Genomic DNA, 19,834 nt, shown 5'->3' with positions numbered 1-19,834 from the left:
CGTTATTACCCTGTTTGTTGTGTGGCCTCAGATTCAATTGTCATGTCATAGACGTTTGAGTTTGATGACGTTAACATAAAAATGATAGTGTCATGACTAATTTGTATATAAACTAGGAAGAAATGAAATCGTAATCAAATATTGCGTTCTAAAACTATGAGCACATTTGGATGTGAACGTCTGAAATACCGTGAGTTGAAAACTAGAAATCATTTAATATATGACATATGATTAGAATAATATATCATGTTTTATATAGATGAAAATGAATGTGAGATCCGTGCTCCTTGCTTGAACGGTGGAACCTGCCAGAACACGGTTGGGTCATTCCGGTGTATATGTCCTGTTGGCTGGTATGGACCGACTTGTAATCTAGGTGAGTTAAGCACTAGTTACTAATTCAAGCAATTGCAATGTAATATTTTATCACTGCGTTGAATGGACATTTATAGAACATACATATATCATTAGATATATAAATACCCGAAAACTTAGCTTTTCAAAATCTCTTTTTGTTTGTATCATCCTGTCCTGATTCAATGACAGGTCATTGTCAAATAATTTATTAATGCAAATTTGAAACACTACTTATTTAAAAAGCGTTATTTCAGAAGTTTAAATGTGTGAAAATGATCTAACGATGATGCGCCCTGTGTAATTTACAGACAAGAATGAGTGTGACACACGTCCATGTCAACATGATAGCACCTGTATCAACAACGACGGGTCTTACACGTGTCTGTGTAGAATGGGGTGGTATGGTCCAGACTGTTCACTAGGTATGTCTTCCTCTGCTTTTTATTGCTGATTGGCAAAACATGTTGTTTAACAAATTTTCGATATTTATGTTTTAATCAGGTCGTTTGTAGGATCATATGATTAATTGGTGTCAATAAATAAGTGTCAATATTGGTTTTTGGTGATGTTATAATGGTAAAAAAAACATTTCCAGACAAAAATGAATGTGATCAGAGGCCATGCAAAAATGACGGCAAATGCACCAACACTGGTGGTTCTTTCTACTGCGACTGTGCAAGAGGCTGGACAGGAAGCACATGTACAGAAGGTAAGTGTCCTGAAAACCATTCTGTTAGCACTTTCACCTTCAAATAAAAAATTTGTCAGAAATAAAAATGAATAAAAACATTCCTTTAAGATGATTTTACGATGGTTAAAATGACTTTTTTCCCTTGAAAATCTGTTTTGCATGACTTGTTTCTTTCTACTTTGGTGTGTTTCAGACGTGGATGAGTGTATCAACAATCCTTGTTTCTATGGTGGTTCCTGTATTAACACACCAGGATCCTATCTCTGTCAGTGTTTGCCGGGGAGAGAAGGACCCAACTGCAGAAACGGTATACATATATATATATATAGATTAGTGTATTGTTTATTATTATTTAGAGAAAACTTGTGATCCTTCTAATAATGAGTTATTTTGGAACATGACGTAGTAAAGCTTGATAGGTATTACAAAAATATTAGGTGTACGTTACATAACAAGAAAAAACTTTATTTTACAACAATTGCGAAGCAAGTTTTTCCAACTTATATTAATCACCCTTGTTGGCCTGAATGAAAGTATGTGAGAGGTCTTACTGTGGTAAGAAACTGGGCGCACTCACATGGTTGGGCAGGTGACCCCATACCTTTACACATCCATCCCGGGAAACAAACCCCGGACAGATAGGTGAAAGGCGAGTGTGTTTCCACTTCTCCGTACATTATATGAATCCAACAAGTGGTGTTTGTTGTGTTTTGTAGATACAAATGAGTGTCTCACCATACCATGCATGAACAAAGGCCAATGTATCAACACTGATGGATCCTATCTGTGTCGATGTGGTAACAACTGGAAAGGCAAGAATTGTGAAATAGGTAACTATCCCGACGATAGATGTTTTTCCCCAATTTAATTTCAGTTCAGGTTTTGATACATAGAATGATATTTGTCACTCGTCTATCCAGGTGTCATGCAATGATTCAAAAAGCAGGTATTAAGAGTCGTTGAATGTACCTCGAGACCAACACCACTTTACACTTATCCACTTATCGAAGGAAAATTGTACCTCAGTTCTGTTGTATTTGTTATAGACGTTAATGAGTGTACAGAGACGGATTACAGTGTGTGTATAAACGGGGGCACCTGTATCAATCTGGCCGGCAACTACACGTGTCAGTGTCCTCAGGGATGGTCTGGTCAGAGCTGTAACATTGGTATGTACCTACCTATATAACCTTAACAATGAGTTAATACAAGTTCTTCCAAATCATTAAGTCAAACATTAGGTGTAGTACATAAAGATCATTAAGTGTACACTCTTAAGTTCAAGAAGATTTTCTGAACAGCTGTAATTCTAAATGTATTGCACAGCTAAATTACCAGAAAGATAATAAATTTGAATAGTATATTAAGATTTCCTTTTGGAATCATTCTATCAGTGGATTAAGTCATTTACATATATATTGCAAGAATACAAACACAAAATGTTAACAAAAAAACAATGAATTTTCTAGATGTTAACGAGTGTGTTAATAACCCGTGCTACAATAACGCCACCTGCCGCAATCTTGATGGGTCGTACATATGTCAATGTGCATCTGGTTGGACAGGACAGAACTGCCAAATCGGTATGTCTATTGCCAATATTGTATTTATTTCATGTGTAGGATGATCACTATTGAGATAAAATATTCGCTCTCTTCATTTTACTATTACATAAATGTCAGAGACGTAGTGTCAACCATTAGAATGTGTTACTTTTAATTCTTCACATAATTTTGATGGATAAAAAAAACACTTTTAAATTTATCTTTTGTTATTTCACTTTAGATGAAAACGAATGTCAGTTTAACCCATGTGAGAACGGAGGCTCGTGCTTTAACAGGCCCGGGTATTATGAATGCACATGTGCTCCTGGCTGGGAAGGCAAGAATTGTCAAATAGGTATGTACTTTACGATAAAGAAATATTTATGATTGTTTATTGGAACGCCATGAAAAGGATAAATCTTGGGAAAATTTTTTGGTGTCAAATTTTAAATGAATCAAATTACTTGCTTTTCAGATGTGAACGAGTGCTTGACGATGCCCTGTCTGAATGGAGCGTCATGTATCAACAGTGCTGGCTCATTCTCTTGCCAATGCCCCACAGGCTGGCAGGGAGATAGATGTGAAACAGGTAGGTTTTGTTAATAGGGATAAATAATAAATAAATTGACTTTTCATTTAGCAATTGATCAGATCAACTGAATAGCAACTATTCAAAATATTATTTACCTGTGCCAGCATCCATTATCAAGAAATAAAAATACACTAACAGAAGAAGTTACTTTAATGATTTGAAACAGAACTGATTACGTTTTTCCCTATGAAGTGCCCTGTGTCAGATTATTTTTTTCACATGTGTTGGTTAAAACATGAACGTAATATGGATAATGACATCTACATGTAAATGCAGTGTTGCAATTTTTTTAAAAAATTTTAATGTCAATATTGAAATAAGATAGTGAGAGGACATTCTTCTTCATACATTAAATAGTAGTATTTCTTTTCTTATAGACGTGGATGAATGTTTACGTTTCCCATGCCAAAATGGCGGCACCTGTAGAAACTTACCTGGATCCTTCAAATGTGACTGTACCAACGGCTGGTATGGGGATGAGTGTCTTAAGGGTAAGTCAGCCATTCAGGAATCAAATGTGACTGTACCAACGGCTGGTATGGGGATGAGTGTCTTAAGGGTAAGTCAGCCATTCAGGAATCAAATGTGACTGTACCAACGGCTGGTATGGGGATGAGTGTCTTAAGGGTAAGTCAGCCATTCAGGAATCAAATGTGACTGTACCAACGGCTGGTATGGGGATGAGTGTCTTAAGGGTAAGTCAGCCATTCAGGAATCAAATGTGACTGTACCAACGGCTGGTATGGGGATGAGTGTCTTAAGGGTAAGTCAGCCATTCAGGAATCAAATGTGACTGTACCAACGGCTGGTATGGGGATGAGTGTCTTAAGGGTAAGTCAGCCATTCAGGAATCAAATGTGACTGTACCAACGGCTGGTATGGGGATGAGTGTCTTAAGGGTAAGTCAGCCATTCAGGAATCAAATGTGCAGTCAGTCTACTTTTAAGCAGCTAATGGATATGTCATTGTGTACTCAAATTATTCTGACGTTCTATCAACTTTTTTAATGTCGGTCTGAAGTCAATGAAAAAGACCGATTTAAAAAGTTAGTAGAACCTCAAAATAGTTTGGACTAGTCATTGTGTGTTAACTCCTCCGAATGAACATTGTTATTGTTTTTGATACAGATATCGATGAATGTAAGAACATTACTTGTCAAAACAATGGTCGCTGTATCAACACGCCGGGCTCTGTGCAGTGTCTGTGTAGTAATGGCTGGACTGGAAAATTCTGCGACGTTGGTAAGTTATAGTTTTTTGGTCTCCGAACATTCATGATCATAAGTTTATATCATCGAAATTTGATTGCTGTTAATCATAATCAAATAATCTAATCAATTATAATTCATTAACAAAAAACCTACTTATTGAGATGAACTTTATAATAAAACTTGGCAAATGTTTTTATTCTACAGTTGATACGAAAATGTCATTTTGTTGTTTTGTCAATCGTAACATTTATCACGTGATTTTTAGATATCAACGAGTGTAATGTGATGTCATGTCTAAACGGTGGCACGTGCTTAAACACAGCTGGAAGTTATAAATGTGTTTGTCCTCCTGGTTACACTGGTGAAGTCTGTAACCTAGGTAAGTTTGAATTAGTTACATAAAGCCTATGACATCAGTTATAATGTATCTATTATAATTGAATTTTCAAACAACTTTTAGAAATGATAACAATAATTCAATGTTTCCAATTATAAGCTGATGACATTCGTGATCTTGTAACTTCAGTACATACTACTAATACACCAAATGCATGAAAGGTAAACAGACAAATATCAACAACATTTACGTCAATATACATGACGATTAACCATGTGCTGTATGTTTTCTACTCAGACCGAAACGAGTGTATGCTTTACCCGGGTATCTGTCAAAATGGGGCACTCTGTGTGAATACCATTGGTACCTATACCTGTCGTTGTCTGATTGGCTGGACCGGAACCAACTGTACCGAAGGTCAGTACTCACAAAAGTACCCTGGATTGCCTTCGTAAATATGTCTATATTTAGTGTATTATCCTGCATACGCTGGGTAAATATATGTATTTAGGTATTATGATACATTTGTGATACTATGGTGGGTAAATACATGTGCTTTGGCATTAAATTATATTATATATCATTTAGTAATCAGATATATAGTAATTGAGCTATATATAGTAATTGATGTCAAATCAAAGGGAAAAATATTAATTTATTAAATTTCTATCTGTATTTTTTCTGATGCAATATTTTTGTTAAAGTAAAAATAACATGAAGTTTATGAGATTGTTTATGGATTTATTTATCACTAGAACAGATGTTTACGATAAACTGGAAACAAAAATATTCTAACTGACAGCATGTGTTTACTTTCAGATGAGAACGAGTGTCTACAAGACCCATGCCTTAATGGTGGTACCTGTAATAACCTACCTGGTACTTTTGATTGCATTTGTCCACAAAACTGGGAAGGGCAGAGATGTGAACTAGGTATGACATTTAATGTTTGTTAGCTAATTTATTTCTATCAATTTTTTTTCATTTTAAAGTATAGGGTTCCTATTTTGGAAGACATTGAATGGTTGTCTTAAACAATATATATTTATAAAAATATTTTGTCAAAATCTGACATGTTCACCGTGGGTTGAAAGTTTGACCACTCAGATTTAAATCGCATTGCGAACTTGAATGTTACAAAACTTACTTGATGTTCAACATGGGAATTTCGGTTGCATTGGCAAATGGCAAATTATCATTTTACTGAAATATTGTATACATAGCATTAGTTATTTGAGAATGCTTGCTCTCTTCTGTTCATACTTTTTTGACGACACTGGTACAAAAATATTTCCATTTTAGACTATAATGAATGTTCCGAAGCTGGTATCTGTCAGAACGGCGGTCTTTGCATCAATATCCAAGGATCCTACACCTGTCAGTGTCGAACTGGATGGACAGGAAATAACTGTGAAATAGGTTCGTCATGTCACACTTTATTTTGTTTAACAACATCGGTGTACATAAAGATATTTCTAATGCTAAAATTATTAAGTTTTCTTCTTCATAATAACAAGAATATGTTTTGTGATAAAAGTGGTTTCACATAAGAAATAAGTATTTTGTCCTGCGGTTGTTTCAATAAAAGGTCAGGTTCATGGTTTGATTGAATTAACATTTTAAAATGTGTTCCTGATATAATTTGTATCAGTAATAAAACCACTAAGCATTTTTAGATGTGGATGAATGTTTGATGGGACCCTGCCTTAATGGTGGTACTTGCCAGAACACACTTGGGTCTTACTCTTGTCTGTGTGAGCCGGGATACAGGGGAGACAATTGTGAGATAGGTATGACTTATATTTGGACTCATGGCTAAAATCCATTACCAATACATATTTGTTCATTAATACATCACTGAAATATCTTTTGATGCATTGATTTGAGATCTAACAATGAATGAAAGTAAAGAAAATTTGAAAGATTAATTTGCTGTCCAAAGTGAAGTAAACTTGCATTTTCAGTCACATTACTATACAAACTGTTTGGACAAATGAAGGGATAGTTAAGTTAAACATAATGTAGAAATAAAACATGTAATTCTACTTCAGATGTGAACGAGTGTTTGACCGCCCCATGCCAGTTTGGAGGTACATGTATCAACACTGTTGGCTCCTATTTATGTCAGTGTCCCCCAGGTCGTTCAGGCCTCAACTGTGTCGGAGGTACGTACTGTCATGTCCACCAGCATTAGGAGGAATTCTTTGTGTCCACTCAAATTGAAATCTAGACTGAGTTCTAAAGTAAAATACTGATGATGAATATGGATTATAAATCTTTTTTCTTGGAGATGAGATCACCTTAGCACAATCTTTATAATACAGATCCTGGTTTATCCTACTTAATTTATTTTGGATAGTGTTTGATTGATATCATGTGAACAATTAGTAGTAGTAGTAGTGATATCTAATAATACAGAACATTAAATGGAGCAAACATTGTATTTCATCCTTGGATACTATAAGGGAATATTGCATTTATTTATGGATTTTGTCATTGTCTGCAGATGTAGACGACTGTTTATCGAGACCATGTCAGAACGGTGCGACATGTGTCAATGAGATAGGATCGTACAGCTGTATGTGTCTCACTGGTTTTACTGGTCAACAGTGCGAAAGTGGTAAGTGAGGGGAAAATTGATTGCACTATGTGATTAAAAATGTTAAAAAAGGTAGTTCATGTGGTAAAAACTTTAAGAATTTCTTTAAATCTCATACAGGATGCATCACATACCTTTATCCACTTTCTGTAACCGTATGTTTTTATCATACATGACAGTGAATAAAAGAAACTTTGTTTTTCATGGTCACCTCAGTATAACCATTAAAACTGCTTCCCCAATAGCATATCTAATATTCTTTGTGATTAAAAACTGATTTGTTGTAAAACATAATTCTAAGTTTCGTTGTTTTGGTGTTGTAGATATCAACGAGTGTTCACAGTCGCCTTGTCTAAATGGTGGAACATGTATTAACAGTGTGGGGTCGTATTCATGTCGCTGTCCGGCAGGATGGACAGGTGACAGGTGTGAAATCGGTACGTATTTTATAGATTATCTTTTATTTTATCTCAAGTGGTTAATTGATGTTTCAAATGATATTTTGAATCAAAATTTGTTTACAACATTTTCCTGTTCACTTGGTCTAAGACCTGATACACACACACACATATATATATATACAAATGGTTTTACTTAGTAATTGTTTTAAGCAAACCTATACTATTTTTTATATTAGACATTTTGGTAGACCATATTGTAATCTTTAATTACTAATTCAAATAAATTAGCGACATATCAATTATTTTGCACGTGAAATTTTCAGATGTGGACGAATGCTTGACTAGTCCATGTCGGTTTGGCGGTACCTGTATTAACCAGCCAGGATCTTACTTATGTATCTGTCCAGCCGGACGTACCGGACAGAACTGTATGGGAGGTATGTACATCCTCTCTCTTGTCCCAATCATGCTTATGTGTTATCTACCTCCTGTCCCAAACATGCTTATATGTTATCTACCTATTGTCCCAAACATGCTTATATGTTATCTACCTCTTGTCCCAAACATGTTTAGATGTTAACTGCATACGTTCATCATGATTGTACTAATAATGATTTAGTATTGAACTGATGATGATCAGTCAAAATTAACGTAAATAATTTTGTGGATTGTGTTGTTATATATACACTGTGTGTTATATCCTTATTTCAGATATCAATGAATGTCTACAGAACCCATGTTTGAACGACGGAAGCTGTATCAACAATTTCGGTTCCTACTCCTGCTTCTGCCCTGTGTTTTACACTGGAGAGGACTGTGAAATTGGTAAGTTTGCAATGTCTAAGTGATCATCCTGATCTATAATTAGGAAACAGCAAAAATAATGGTCACATATTTCTAATTGATTAATGTTTATTAAATATGCTAATTGTTATGCTCTTGTCAACTAATTCTGTTTTACTTTGCAGCTATCGAGACGATCGTAGACTATTCATACCCAGTCCTCAATCTAACCTACACCCCAGCTCTTGGGAATAACAACTCCTTCGAGTTTCAAAGGCATGCTCAATCCTTTTGTAATGAGGTAAGCTACCAGGTCCATCCATATTACAAAAAATCACTATTTAAATTAACGATCACTTTCAAACATAACTACTGACTACACAAACACAACTTATTACAATGAAAAAAATATATGCATTATATTTACATCTGAAATATATTATAACTGAAAATATTTCTGATGATAGTTACATAGGTAAAGCATAGATTATAGTAATTGATGTACTGCGATGAGATACAAAATATTTATAAATAGACTATTCAATGATTGATCATTTATCTGTATAAATATTTATTCGGTAGATTGAAGTGATGCTGAAAGGAAATCCTGCACAGTTTCCAAACTTTAAAGAATGCAAAGTTAAATCATTCGGGTAAGTTGACTTTTATCCTAAAATAAATACACACCATATTATGTACAACAACCGATATCACGCATGCAATAGCTGATTGCTCTTATATGTATAAAAGTCTACTGTCTTTGAAGCCTTTTGAAGAAAAAAAGTAAACCATTTAATTCTCTCTCTTCAGAAACAACCCTGTGTCAATCGCCTGGGATCTGGTATTCCGAGGAAATGAGCCGGGTACGACTCGCGATGATGTTTGGACATACATCATGCAAGGCCAAACTCCAGTGGTGTTTGGTGACTCTCTCGGAGTAGAAATTGGTGATATCTTCCTTTTCTTCGACAACTACACAACAACTGGTGTTAATCTTGACCTCCGACTGTTAAACCTTACATATTCTCAAAACCTGGCCAATCCGAACTCGTTTGAATTCAAAATGGCAGCCAGGAGTATATGTGATGATGTAAGTTTTATTCTTCCTGCACTTTTCAGCGTAACCTTGTAAACCTTCCTTTTCTTCATGTTTTGCCTTAATTCCATTTAGCTTGAGTTTGGATTATGAATCTGTAGACATATTGGTGATTCTTTATTGTGTTTTTTTTTATTCTTTCTGAATTACCATTTTTATGCAGAAGAAAATTACTTTTTCCGAAATAATTTATGTATTGGAAAATGTGTGACTTTTTACGATTTCAAAAAAAGACAAACAAAAACACATGAAGATGTAAACAATATTGTGATTTGAAGGTACAAAATAACTATTGTAATGCATGAAGCATAGACAAAACTTGTTTCTCAGTTTTATGTGATAAATATGTGTTACTCTTAGATGCTTCATTGTTTTTCTACTTTAAGATTTCAATAATTTTGAAAATTTGTTGTCGTTTTTTCAGTTCAAATTATGAAATGTATATTTTTCAGATTGACATGTTCATGAGGCGGCATCCGTTCGATTTCCCGCAATACGTCAAGTGCAATGTTCGCAGGTTCTCGTGAGTAATGACTGATATATCATTTTAATGTTAAGGACGTTTAGCTAAGTAGATTTCAGTCCTGGTGTTGATCTACAGGCTAGCAATTCACTGCACTATTATAGTAGAAAAATGTGTTTTATTTGTATTTGTTTAGTTTCCTCTATACAGAATGTTGCTCCTTTGTAGTAAATGTATCATCCAGTTAATATGTTTGTGACAGTGATGCTTTTGACTGATATCGTCCTGTGACATATCTTTTCTCATGATGATTATTCTAGAAAAAACATCTATCAGTAGTCCATACTGCAAAGTCAGGTTTTAAGATGAAGTATTGGTTTTACATAATCTTTCAAATTTCTTTCATGGTTGAAATGCCTTCCCTTTTATATACGTTACCATATATACTGGCCACTCTGAAATGTACAACTGTCTACAAAGATTGTACAAAACACACAAGTGAATTGCACATTTGATACAAGTTAAGATACAGTAGAGCCAAACAGTGATTTAAACTGCATCATACAGCTTTTTCGTCCTTTAGGATTATTTGGTTATTCCAATGGCCTAAATTTATATCCAGTAATTTTTGCAAGATTTCAAGGCGAGACCATAGCAGAATTTCCAAAACTTTGATGAGTACATTTACGAAGAGATGTGGATTTTCAAAATGAGTGAATCACTCTGTAAAAACGTGATTCCCAAAAATCACTATATATCTATATTAATTGTTACCCTAATTAAAATTGCGATGCTCATGTTTTATGAACAGAAACAATCCTGTGAGAGCCAGTGTTGACCTGACGTTTGAAGGTGAAAGACCTTCACAAGAACTCAATGCCTTGTTTTACGAGATTTTATTACGTGAGCGACCTCTGATCCGGTTCGGTAATTACCTCGGATACAACATTGGAGACTACATGGTGTACTACCAAGACTACACAGACTTCACGCGAGTACCTCTCACTTTCCGGATTCTCAACCGAACCTGGACCTCCGACCTCGCTGACTCCAACTCTTTTGCATTTAAGGGTCATGCAGAATTGTTCTGTCGCGATGTAAGTTGATATGCTGTAGAAAAAAGGTAATAATAATTAGAGCGATTTTCTAAAGCAAGATTTGATTTCATATTCCTGCTACAAGTAGTTGTCTTAGAAGATGTTTACGTCAGCCCCAGTGCTTAAACATGTTTTGACATTTGAAAATTACTCTAAAAAGTTTGAAATCCTTATGAAGCAGTCACAGATTATATATCTTTTTTAGGGTTATTTCATTTCCAACATTTTGAGACGGAAATAGTGTGATCCATTTGATATATGTAACATTTATTCATCCTGAATAATCGGCAGATGATTGGACCAACTGACTAATGATACAAATTCTCAGTCATCGTTTGTAGGATTAAACAAGGTCAAAAGTGAAACAGCTCTCTTCCATTGTTCTAGAATGTGACAAAATGTGTGTATCTTTTACATGTGAAATATTCTACTAACTGGGCTGAAACAATGGCAGTTAAAAAGAAACATAATAAACAATATGTGACCATTTGTTTTTATGTATTTGTAGATTGAAAGGCTGATTAAGATGCATCCAAGTTTATTTCCAACTTATGAGTCATGTGCAATTGAGTCTTTCGGGTAAGTGGCTACATATATCACGAAGGTAATGTAAGTGATTGAAATACAAAAACTTTGCAAATGTTCAACCCTCGCCATACCAGTACGGTATTCACTTTTATGATATTCCGTTGCCTCTCAAAACATGATAAAAATTCCTACGAGACTTCAAGTACAAGTACTTCATGAACTACATATTTCCTAATATACCACACTTCTGTTGTCTCTGATATGGTATCTATTTGTTTGAATTGACATTGAAATAAAATCCTCTTTTTCAATGATTACAGACAGAACCCTGTCACCATAACAGCTGTTCTTCAATTCGGCGGAACCTTGTCGGTACCGAATTATCAACAGAATGTGGCAGGAATAGTTTTCGAGGACGCCCCCCGTTTCCGATATTTTGACGCCATCGGCCACCTGGTGGGAGATCTGCTGGTTTACTATGACAGCTGGGAGTACATCTTACACGGTAAACGTCTAGTGTAAAAGGATAAAATAGAAATAAAATGATGTACATTGTATAACCATATATGGAAGTATCTCTCAATATTTTGAAGAGTCTTGTTGCCTGGTTTTGCTATTTCAACTGAAATTAAGATTCAAAAAACAGCTTACCAAATCCTTTAAAAAGTTAACATGATGAACACCTTTGTATAGGATGGGGAGTTAACATTCATTGACCGCGATGTATGATGATATATGACTCATTTTTGCAGATGCTTGGTTGTCAAACTCCACATTTTACATCCATAAGTTCGGATACTCAAATGACTACAATAATCCACAGTCGGAGCTCTTCCAAAACTTCCAGAATGTGTTCTGTGATGACGTATGTATTGATAATATATCGGTTTGCTATTGTTAACTCTGATGTGATCGTTTACATCAAAATTACATTACGTACTTATATTACCGGTATTTCATTTTGTGATACGCTACAAAGTTTTTTGACACAAAAAGGATAGGATGTATTTTTCACAACAATCTTGAGACAGACAACATTTCTTATTGTTAATTTAATTTTCAAGGTACCATTTTTGCAGTTGTATTCCATTTAAAAAATTTGTGAAAAAAGAAAACATCAAAACCTCAAATGTTTCCAACTTTACAATACCAAAAATGTCACCCTAATGTTTCAGATTGATAATTATTTCCGGCAAAGTTCTTTACGAGACAGATATTACCGATGTTTCATTGACAATATTGGGTAAGTGTTAAAGTAATAAATATTGATTACCTTCTTGTATATCTAAAGAATTTAGCAGACACTTTAACTTGTCCCAAGGTCACTGCTGATTACTACCAATTTGAATGTATCTTTCATTTATTCACAAACACCCACATCACCATAATGTCAAAATCCCTGTTTTATTAAGGATGTAGACGATGTCTATTTTCGGTGTATAAATTTCCGCAATTTTTACTACATTTAGTATGTTATGTTCTCACTATTTTGTCTATGTTATAGTGTGACGGACCCACACACTCTCACGTTTAAGACCGTGTTTAATGGTACAGCGGAGATTCCACAGAGTCTTCTTCTGAAGACTATAAGTGACCAGGCACAACACTTCCTCATTGAGAATAAGGATATGATGTTTATTGGTGACCAGCTTGTCTACCTCGGTGGGGGCTTGGAGAATATTGCCATTAACATCTCCGACTACCTCACCACTATGATACCACCGACCACGGAAAGTCCAGGTATTTGTATCATTGGTTGTTCAAGCAAAGTAACACATATCTCTGTTTATAAAAAACAATACTCTCATGAGATACTGCTGTATGTAAATCAAATGTGATTTGATTTGAAGATGAAATGATTGATATATATTAACGGGTATGATATTGCTTGCAGTAAACACCATTGTGAACATTTCGTTTGTATTGCTGAACCTGACCTACACTGAACAACTAAAGAACAAAAACTCGGCAGAATTCCTGGCTCTGTCTGGTCCATTTTGTGATTACGTAAGTAGATAATTATGAAAATTATTAGTCTTTTTTAACGTTTCTCTTTTACAGTACATGTTGAAAAATCATGAAAATCCACAAACTCTGTGGTAGCATTGTTAAATTGAATTGCCTTCAAGGTGATTATTATGATTTGTCAGATATAAGCATTTAAACAAAAACAACAAGTGATATTCACGCTTGTTACAAAGAATTTTTAGAGCAAATTTGTAGAAAAGACACTCAATAGAATATTTCAGTAAAAAAGAATACATTAGAACCAAATAATTAATCAGGGTCATACAGTCATGTCGTCCTTTTAGGACTCAAACAGTGATATTATAGGGCGTGAATCGTTGTAGCAGGTGACTTAACATTGGTGTCAATCCTATATTTCTGCAGTATATGGAAGCCATTTGTCCAACGATTTTTATTACATACATGGTCTGTCTTGTAAAAAGTCATTAGGATAGCAAAATGACTCTTATCCTATATTCACTTCAATGTGTTTTTAATATTTGCAGCTGAATAATCTGTACCAAAACAGAGACAGATTTGAACAGTACTATCGTTGTAGTGTGGAATCATTCACGTAAGTTTGGTTTTCAGTGAGCTTCTGGTATTGAAACCTTATGGAGATAATGAGATCAGAATATTTCGGAAAGAAATTCACCCTATAAATAATATCACAAACACAATATATGATATGAACAGACAATATTAAATTGCAGTGAATGTGACCTTAAACAAATTGTCCATCGCTATCATTTCATTTTCGTTCATTTTGTCTTTTTTTCCTTTCCCATTTGTTTTCTTTTTCGAAACTTTCAAAAATCTAAAAGATCTTTTAAAATATGTCATCTTGGATATTATATTTGCCGATGTAATTAGTAGGTATGCATCAAGGCAAAATTTCATACTCTATATAATTCAACATGAGGTTGATCTTCATTAAATTTCAGAAATTCTCCTGACAAAATTAATTTCCTGCTACAATTCCGTGGTGATCAAGATCAGACATTGAAGGACTTCATATTCGATATTCTGATAGAGAACGCTCCCAGAACAACGGTTAATGGCCAAATTGCTATTGTGGTTGGACCTTTAGCTGTATTTGAGGAGTCCCTGATCTTCCAGCAGCAAACAGTTTCAGCTGAAAGAACACCAGGGGGACCATCATCCAGCAGTAAGTTAATGCCCTGGAAGTTTTTCTTGGCCAAAGTTGAAATATCATTTTAAAAATATTAAAATACTTCTATATCATTATAGCACAAAGTTAATATAAACGAGGTTCACTATTTTAAGTATCTATTTGTCAAAAATGCAAGGAAACAAAAAGATTGAAATATTTGGCAAAAAACAAATCAGCTTTAACACATTCATCAGTATTTTATTATGGAACATTATCTGATTCTCCAAATCATAGATGACTTACTAGCAAGTTTATAATTGACATGGCTTGATATCAAACTTATATTCGAGAATGACAATGCTTATTTTAATCTTAAATGATATGGCTTTACAATAATCAAGAATATCGCATGGCTTACATATAACGTTTTAACATATATCATAAAAAATCATCTGGTCGTTTCTGTTGCTTCGACTGTAACATGCACCATATGCAAGACTAGTATACTAACATATTTGACATTCAAGGCCATGTCTTCTCATTACTGTGGGATTTAACTTGTGTCATGCAACATGGAATGTTTTATCGTAATGTTACGTAAACATACCGACATTATAATGCATTACCCTGACAACTCCATATTTGGAAGCATTTGAGATGTGTTAATTTAATAAGTATTACATGTACTAGTGATACATAAGTACAATATATTTGTTAATCACATCTCCTTAATTGTACCTGATGATGTAACCCATTTACTTTTAGCAAGCGTTACCAGTATATTTTCATGAGTATAAAACTATAGTTGTTAGGAAATGTTATGGAGGTGGTACCACTGATGAATGGACTGTGCCATACCAAACATATTTTGGTAATACCACTTCTAAGTAAAGATATTGCAGCAGAAACAAAACAAAAGTGTAACAAGGGGTATATATCTGTTAAAAATGACAGTTTTAATCAAACGTTTTACTTTGGGATAATACTTTCTTTCGATACAATGTAAGAAAAGAACCATTTTGAATTTGTAACTACATTTAGTCAGATGACAAAAATATCAACGTACCTTCAAGGAAACTACAGAAGTCGAAAGTTACGGCTGCTGGACGGTTAGAATCATCGGCTGTACATTTTGTTCATACAAGCATGGCTTTTTCTAACAATCTTACACCATAACTAAATCATAATATGTGTTTATCATACCAACGTACTCTGTACATGCATGGTGGACATGAAAAGGTCCTAGTGGAGCATGACCTCAGCTTTGTCCAAATATTGGAGAACATATACGTTTGGCAAGATGGTATACTCAAAGCATCATGCATGGTGGGCAAATCCTTGAGTTTGATGGTCGGCTAATCCTCTTGTGACCTTGGTTACAGATCCATGCAAGGGAATCACAACGATTGGTCAGGATTACTTCAGTGGCCCCACGTGTAGAGATTTCGTCGTTTGTATGCTGGAAGAATCTGTGCCCCTCAATTGTCCCTCTGGAATGTCCTTCAATTCTGTCGAAAAAAAGTGTTCTCCAGATCCCAACTGTACCGCTTAGTCTGTCTGAAGCTGTTGATCAAAGATGTTATTAAGACTTGACATGTACATCATATTGTCTTAGTGATGAACGATAAAATTTCTTTTATTATGTGGACAACATTGCAGACCAAAATCGTTGACCTACTTATTGCTGTAGTAGGACAATAAAAACCATTAAAACCTTTGTGGAAACAACCGGAACTTATTAATGGTTTCAAAGTATTACGTTATTTACAATAACTGTTTGCTAATGACATAACAGTAATTACGGTTGTGTCATATTATTCTTGCTTTTATGGAGCAAGTCACAAGTCCACATACTTGTATTAATTACAAAGAGTATATAATTCATAAATGTAACAATATGATTAAATACGGTAAAATTGGAAATTATCATGGTTGATAAAGGTGAATTTAAAGGCGGCTGTAGTAAAGTATTCAACCAAGACAATATCCATTATGAATAATGTTTCACCCGTTACGGAGGCACACAACAAGAACTCACCTTATTCTCTGAAAATGACATTTAAACCCAGATCTTATTGGACTTATGTGATACTATGTGTGCTGTAGCCACGTATATATTTACTTCATAACAAATATTTTAATTATGGAAAGTTAATATGCTAAATATCTACAAAGTTTTTAGCTATGAGTGAAAAGTGTTAACCGAACAGAATAAAAGATTGTATACAAAGAGTGTGAATCAATTTCTTTTATATTCATTTGTATCATAACCAAGTGTTAATAAAATATTTTTTAGAAAATTGTATGTTTCACCTTGAGCAACAATGAGCACTGTAAACATTCAATATAATTGATAACATCACGAAATCGGATTTTACAAAATTAATGGTGATAAGCATTTCATTTTGCTATTTAGATATATATGTTTTCTTTGTGGAAAAACCTTGTTTCTGTCAACAAAAGTGTATATCACAGGAAGTTGCTAAAGTACAATACTGTGTCTAGCATCAACTTTACAACTGTCTTCACTGTACAATGCTAACACAAAGATAAGGCTCTCACTAATACATTTTTGAAGCAGTGGGCTCAAATCAATCTGTGAACATTCCTTTCAATGGTTTAAGCAACGTTTAACATCAAATAAATGGTTAAATTGATGGTGTTACTTGCTAATAATAGAAAGCCATAGATCAAGGATGATTTAATGTTAGGAGCAGCGGATGAGAGGTCAAAGGTGACCTTGTGTTGGTGATAACAGACCACAGGTCATTGATGCTAATTTTTAACAAACAGCAGAGCAGAGGTCAAAGGTAACCAAGTGTTGGTCATAGAAGACCAGAAGGATGACCACATGTTAATATCAATTACAGAATCTTACTACATGTAGTAGTGCAGAGCAGCAATATGTCAGTACATGTAATACCAGACTAGAGGTCAAGTATATTATTTAAATTTGATGGTAAATACGTTATCTTAAATGTGCATTACCATATCTAGCATTGTTTACTTTTAACTATAACATGTTTCTATTTCACTTTGCAGACATGACCACGCCCTCAACTCCGACTTCGGTAGGGAGCATGACAACACCCCAAATTTACACTGACCCGTGTAAACCTGGTCGACACAATGAGTACTTCCCCGTCCCTGGGGATTGTCATAGCTTCTATGTGTGTTCCTTTGGGTCAACATACATGTTTCCCTGTCCCGGATCCACAGTGTTCTTTGTTAGCAAAAACATATGTGATAATAATGATGGAACGATAATATGTTAGTCCAGTTGATTGTAAAGTTTAATTTACTTATGTTCATATATTATGATGGCATTGTAAATGTCCATTCATATTTTAATTGCAATATCTTCAAATCTACTAATCTTGGTTTTGTAGTAACATTAAAATGTTAAAATATTATATTTCATTGTATCTTACAAACGTCAACATTAAAATCAATAATAGTGAACAATGGTTATTAGTAACCTGGTCAGTGTTCATGCATGATCTCAACATTATTTATCTAATATTCAAATATTTAATCTTTATCTAATATGTCTGCTGGAAAATTATTTTTATCACAATAAGTTAAAAGATATATGATATAAGCACTATTCCAGTTTGAGAGTTGAACTTTGACCGAAAGGACATTTCACGCAGTCACGGAAATTAAAACGCACAATAAGTAGCTCACTGTTGTTTTTGTTGTAATGATTTCTATCAATTTATTGCTTTAAAGATAACTTATTTATTAATTGTTGTGATTTGTAATGAATAAGGACATTGCAATGTATTTCTAATATCATTTCGCCCCAACTTATGTTGTAAACAATACAAATGTTTGTACTGAAGAATCAATTCATCCATTTTTGTTGTGGTAGAAAAATGTCAAAAAAACTCCAGAATTTTTTCATTCACATTAGTAGTTTTTAGACCCTACAACAACATGCTAAAGTATTAATGTTTGTAACTTTTGAAGACTAAAATTGGGTAACAAATATGATCTCTTTATAGTAACATGTATGACGTCATTAGAATATTGTTATCATAACTCGATTTAAACAATTAATGTTTAATATACAATTTGCATTCTGATTTCCTATAATTTCTCTCCTTTGTTCCACTCAGATGGAATAGCAAGAAGCTTTACAGCCGACGGGGTGGATAATGACTTCGTAACAATTCCAGTTAATTCCAGTTACGAAATGTATAGCTTTGACAAGATGCAAAATCATGATTATTGATTACTTATGTACGCATGTTTAAAATATTTTGGTGAAAAGTCCACGATTATTGTAACAGTATAAGTATATATCACATAGTATACACAACTATATATAATTGTAACGTGATGTTTATATAGACCGTGAAATATATGTTTGTTCTAATATAAGTGTTATTTATCAATAAAAACGTATGAGGTTTTATTACCATTCAAACATCAGTATTTTTGTACATCTATCATTTAATTGAACTTAATATTTTCCTTTTTGCATTCATACTGTGATTAAGTAATATTTATAACTACTTGTAATATTTGTTGCAATATTATTGCTGTTTATATACAAGGATCATAACTTGGTGAATGTGTACAATCTAAATGAGAGACCCTCCTGAGATTCGCCCTATAGCGATTGTTTGTAAATTATGGTAACAATTGAATCTACTAGTAATCTATTAATGAATTAACTTGGTTGTATACTAATCAAAAACAAAATTAAAATGAGACGTTGATAATTCCGACACATATATCCTTGGATAATGTATGCTGCAAATACCAGAAATATATGAATGAAAATCAAGTCGTCCGAATTGCCACAGTTCTCTTACATGTTTTCCGTTAAGCATATACAGTTGGACCACGTCATCTTTAAGTCGGCAGGAGAGAATTTTGAGTTTATCTGAGTATTTGTAATAAGTAAACTAGAATGTTTGTGTGTGTGAAGTTTGGCCTGGGCAGATGATATACTTCAAATTATACAGGGTCTTCAGTTATAAGAGTTTGAGTTAATGAGATCCAAC

General features: G+C 34.1%; 1 protein-coding gene across 1 annotated transcript in view; it reads left to right on the top strand.

Moving 5' to 3' along the window:
- LOC132562430 (fibrillin-2-like) overlaps positions 1-18,094 on the top strand; it is a 65,713-nt gene extending 47,619 nt beyond the window's left edge. The window contains exons 62-97 of the mRNA XM_060227172.1: positions 260-376; positions 666-779; positions 953-1,066; positions 1,242-1,355; positions 1,765-1,878; positions 2,095-2,217; positions 2,518-2,631; positions 2,834-2,947; positions 3,068-3,181; positions 3,562-3,720; positions 4,312-4,425; positions 4,660-4,773; positions 5,029-5,148; positions 5,551-5,664; positions 6,034-6,150; positions 6,408-6,521; positions 6,783-6,896; positions 7,238-7,351; positions 7,654-7,767; positions 8,055-8,168; positions 8,443-8,556; positions 8,700-8,815; positions 9,097-9,167; positions 9,325-9,604; positions 10,063-10,133; positions 10,885-11,170; positions 11,679-11,749; positions 12,019-12,203; positions 12,451-12,563; positions 12,874-12,941; positions 13,203-13,438; positions 13,593-13,705; positions 14,212-14,279; positions 14,650-14,873; positions 16,202-16,360; positions 17,862-18,094. Coding sequence (XP_060083155.1) covers positions 260-376; positions 666-779; positions 953-1,066; positions 1,242-1,355; positions 1,765-1,878; positions 2,095-2,217; positions 2,518-2,631; positions 2,834-2,947; positions 3,068-3,181; positions 3,562-3,720; positions 4,312-4,425; positions 4,660-4,773; positions 5,029-5,148; positions 5,551-5,664; positions 6,034-6,150; positions 6,408-6,521; positions 6,783-6,896; positions 7,238-7,351; positions 7,654-7,767; positions 8,055-8,168; positions 8,443-8,556; positions 8,700-8,815; positions 9,097-9,167; positions 9,325-9,604; positions 10,063-10,133; positions 10,885-11,170; positions 11,679-11,749; positions 12,019-12,203; positions 12,451-12,563; positions 12,874-12,941; positions 13,203-13,438; positions 13,593-13,705; positions 14,212-14,279; positions 14,650-14,873; positions 16,202-16,360; positions 17,862-18,094 — 4,754 coding nt within the window. The remainder of the gene's footprint in view (positions 1-259; positions 377-665; positions 780-952; positions 1,067-1,241; positions 1,356-1,764; positions 1,879-2,094; positions 2,218-2,517; positions 2,632-2,833; positions 2,948-3,067; positions 3,182-3,561; positions 3,721-4,311; positions 4,426-4,659; positions 4,774-5,028; positions 5,149-5,550; positions 5,665-6,033; positions 6,151-6,407; positions 6,522-6,782; positions 6,897-7,237; positions 7,352-7,653; positions 7,768-8,054; positions 8,169-8,442; positions 8,557-8,699; positions 8,816-9,096; positions 9,168-9,324; positions 9,605-10,062; positions 10,134-10,884; positions 11,171-11,678; positions 11,750-12,018; positions 12,204-12,450; positions 12,564-12,873; positions 12,942-13,202; positions 13,439-13,592; positions 13,706-14,211; positions 14,280-14,649; positions 14,874-16,201; positions 16,361-17,861) is intronic.
- Positions 18,095-19,834: the final 1,740 nt, after the last annotated feature.

Source organism: Ylistrum balloti, unplaced genomic scaffold, assembly GCF_031769215.1.
Source record: "Ylistrum balloti isolate Yb309-2 unplaced genomic scaffold, AGI_CSIRO_Ybal_v1 Utg371416, whole genome shotgun sequence".
Classification (NCBI taxonomy): domain Eukaryota; kingdom Metazoa; phylum Mollusca; class Bivalvia; order Pectinida; family Pectinidae; genus Ylistrum; species Ylistrum balloti.
This window is presented reverse-complemented; position numbering and strand designations above follow the sequence as displayed.